At 30.9% G+C, this 2,824-nt stretch overlaps 1 protein-coding gene across 1 annotated transcript; it reads right to left on the bottom strand.

Annotated features, from left to right (window-relative positions):
- Positions 1–1,012: 1,012 nt before the first annotated feature.
- LOC134248201 (uncharacterized) lies at positions 1,013–2,389 on the bottom strand (the record flags this gene model as incomplete). The annotated part of the gene is made up of 4 exons (XM_062730621.1): positions 2,287–2,389; positions 1,960–2,063; positions 1,463–1,792; positions 1,013–1,337 (listed from the first exon to the last, which is right to left on the bottom strand). Coding segments are annotated over exons 2-4 (740 nt in total), but the record flags the coding sequence as incomplete, so codon positions are not given.
- Between the last annotated feature and the right edge of the window lie 435 nt (positions 2,390–2,824).

Below are 2,824 nucleotides of genomic sequence, written 5' to 3'. Positions count from 1 at the left end.
TAGTAAACACTGTAGTTATTTATAAGGTTTGATATTAATTTGTCTTATTTTGTATTTAAGTAACATATTTATATATCAAATACATCATTAATAGGTTTTTAAAAGGAAAATATTCATTATCATAGGTGGTGGGTTAGCAATTTTGTCTAGTGTATATATTACTCCTAGTGACACATGCTTCGATAAAAAATTAAATTAAAGATATATAACAACATGGCCAACTAATCCATAAAAAATTGGAAATTTTTTAACAAAACCTCAGTTTGGTGATGAAGGTGATTGTGAAGCTTGAATTGAAGAAATGATCTAAAAAGTTGAAAAGCTACGAACAATTAAAAAAAAAGATAGAAAAAATTAACCTATCAATCAAATAAAAGAATTGACAGTGTATACGTATTAGTAGGATGACTCACATGTTGTAATTCTAAACGGATTAAACGGTTTAATGAATAAAATCTACCTTGATTATTTTGTAATTCAAATTACACAATTTTAATAGGTTTTGTGCAGTAGATAAAAAAATTTGTTCCATCATATTCTAGATAACAATACTTAAATCTGTATCACTATGTATCTTAACAATAAGACGATAGTACTATTAAAGAAGAAACAAAAATAACTGGAGACTTTGGATAAATTGTTCAGGGCTTTGTTCAAACATAAATTAAACATTAATAATTAAATGCTATTCCATAAATTGAGTTTGCAGATCATACAATAAATGTTTCGTACATGATTAAAGAACGAAATCATTCCAGGAGGTCCATAGCCAAAACTTCGTTTGAGTTTTCTTGAAACTGCTAGTCATATGAAGGATTTTTTTTTTCAAATCGTTACTTTTCATTTCCATGTTCATCTTTTGTAATCGCCAGAATTGTCTTTATGCCCAAATTTGACATGGTGTACAACGTCTGAATTTACACTGTTTTTTGGAAGCGATTTGGTCATTTCTAATTAAAATTGTATTATTTAAAATTTACAAAGGCATGTTATAAAAAAAATAATAATAAACCGTAAATTGACTCCGTATCCACGTCGACTCGTTCCTTTAATCACGTTGTTGAAGGCCAAATAAAGTGTGTTAGCTCTATCGTCAGGGTCCTGTCCATTGAGAGCAAAGAGGCATTTGTGGCATGTCTTCACATCAAATCCCTGGTCGTTCATGATCCTGACGTAATTGTTGACAACAAAGATGGTGACTTTTTTAACATCTGGTGCTAAAAGAGTGTCGCTCCATTGTGTTTTCTCTGTCTCACAATAATCTGATTTGTATCCCAAGGTGTTAGGATAAAGTCCCATCAGCTCGGCATCGTGTTTAGTGTCACTTGAATCACCACCTATTTTGAAATTAATCAATTATCTAATTATTTAAAAACATCTTGAATATGCATTTTTTAAAAAAAAATCCAAATTTCAAAGAGAAAAGGGTTATGAACTTCTAAACCTTTCCACAATTACTTACCCCATCCATCATTGCTTGGACTGTCTCCAATGTTAAACATATAACCCTTGCGGTCTTTCCCGAGATACATGTCAATTCTGAGCATGCGTCGTCCACACATTGGGAAATCAAAACAACCATCTCGATGCCAATCCTGAAGGCAGTTTGTCAGATTTGCGAAGTTAGCTCTGAGGTCCGCCATGACTCCACATTCCACATTGGATGACGGAGGTGTAAATGTTGGTTGAGACACGCCCTCCACTCCTCCGAAGACTTGACCATTATTCAGATCAAGGTACATACCATTACGACGCGGACAACATTGTCTTCTAAAAATACTGATCGGAGGCTCTGAAAGATTTTATTTTATTTTTATACCCTGTCTTAAGAAAGAGATAAAGACAAATGTATACTAACTTTATCGTCTTTGAAATGTACATTTAAGTTCAAATAAAAAATTCATTTAAAGAGATGAAAAAATACTGCAAAAGAGATTTTTAAAGTTTGTTTCCGCTTACTTATTTTGGCTTCAGCTTTTTCTGATTTTTGACCAAGGCAACTTGACACAATAGCGAAAATTCCCAGAACAGCAAAAACTCTCATCTTTAGACTCTATGATTTCCTAAAAATAATTGCAAAAAGCTTTATAATTACTGTATATTTTAAATGACAATTCTTTTAATCGTTATAATAATACTTGCATGATGTCGAAATACTTATATTAGCATTTTATTTGAGTATAATAAACATCATTAATCATTAAATTTTTGTTAATTTCTGTTTTTAAAAATTATTTTGCATTTATTTCAAAAATTTAACAATAACACACACTGTAGGTAACCTACCTTAATCTCTCTGTTCTCAGTATATTACTAGGCTGCTAGCTCTGGCTGGCTCGTGCTGAGGATGGGGAAAATATACCCTTATATAGTGTAGAAGATATTGTTTGTTTTGACAATGGATATCAAATCTTTCAAGTATTAACCAATGAAAATTTTCTTTAAAACATTTCCGTGTTCACACACCTAGCATCAATGAAGCATATCAAGCGTAACCACCTTCTATACCTATCATAAAGTTTGAGCTTTAAAAATGTTATATCTATTGACAATTTAAAAAGTGATTGATAGAATAAGATATGATATGGATCAAAAGAAATTTGTAAAATAATTGCTTAAAATTAGAAATTCTCAAAATTTCTCTTGTCCCAGCTGTTGAAGTATGCGTTATTCTGCGAATTGTTGAGACTGTCTTCTGATAGTAATAGATTTTAAAACTGTGTTTCAGCCTTTTTAGAGCAAAAATCATTAAGTAATTATTTTGAATTTTACTAAAAACCCCCTTTTCCTCTATTTCTTAATTTAAAAAATATCATTTACGGTC

The sequence above is a fragment of the Saccostrea cucullata genome, unplaced genomic scaffold, assembly GCF_032062105.1.
Source record: "Saccostrea cucullata isolate Sc308-1 unplaced genomic scaffold, CSIRO_AGI_Scuc_v1 ctg21626, whole genome shotgun sequence".
NCBI classification, from domain to species: Eukaryota; Metazoa; Mollusca; class Bivalvia; order Ostreida; family Ostreidae; genus Saccostrea; species Saccostrea cuccullata.
The sequence above is the reverse complement of the archived record's forward strand: the minus strand, read 5'-3'. Positions and strand labels throughout refer to the sequence as shown.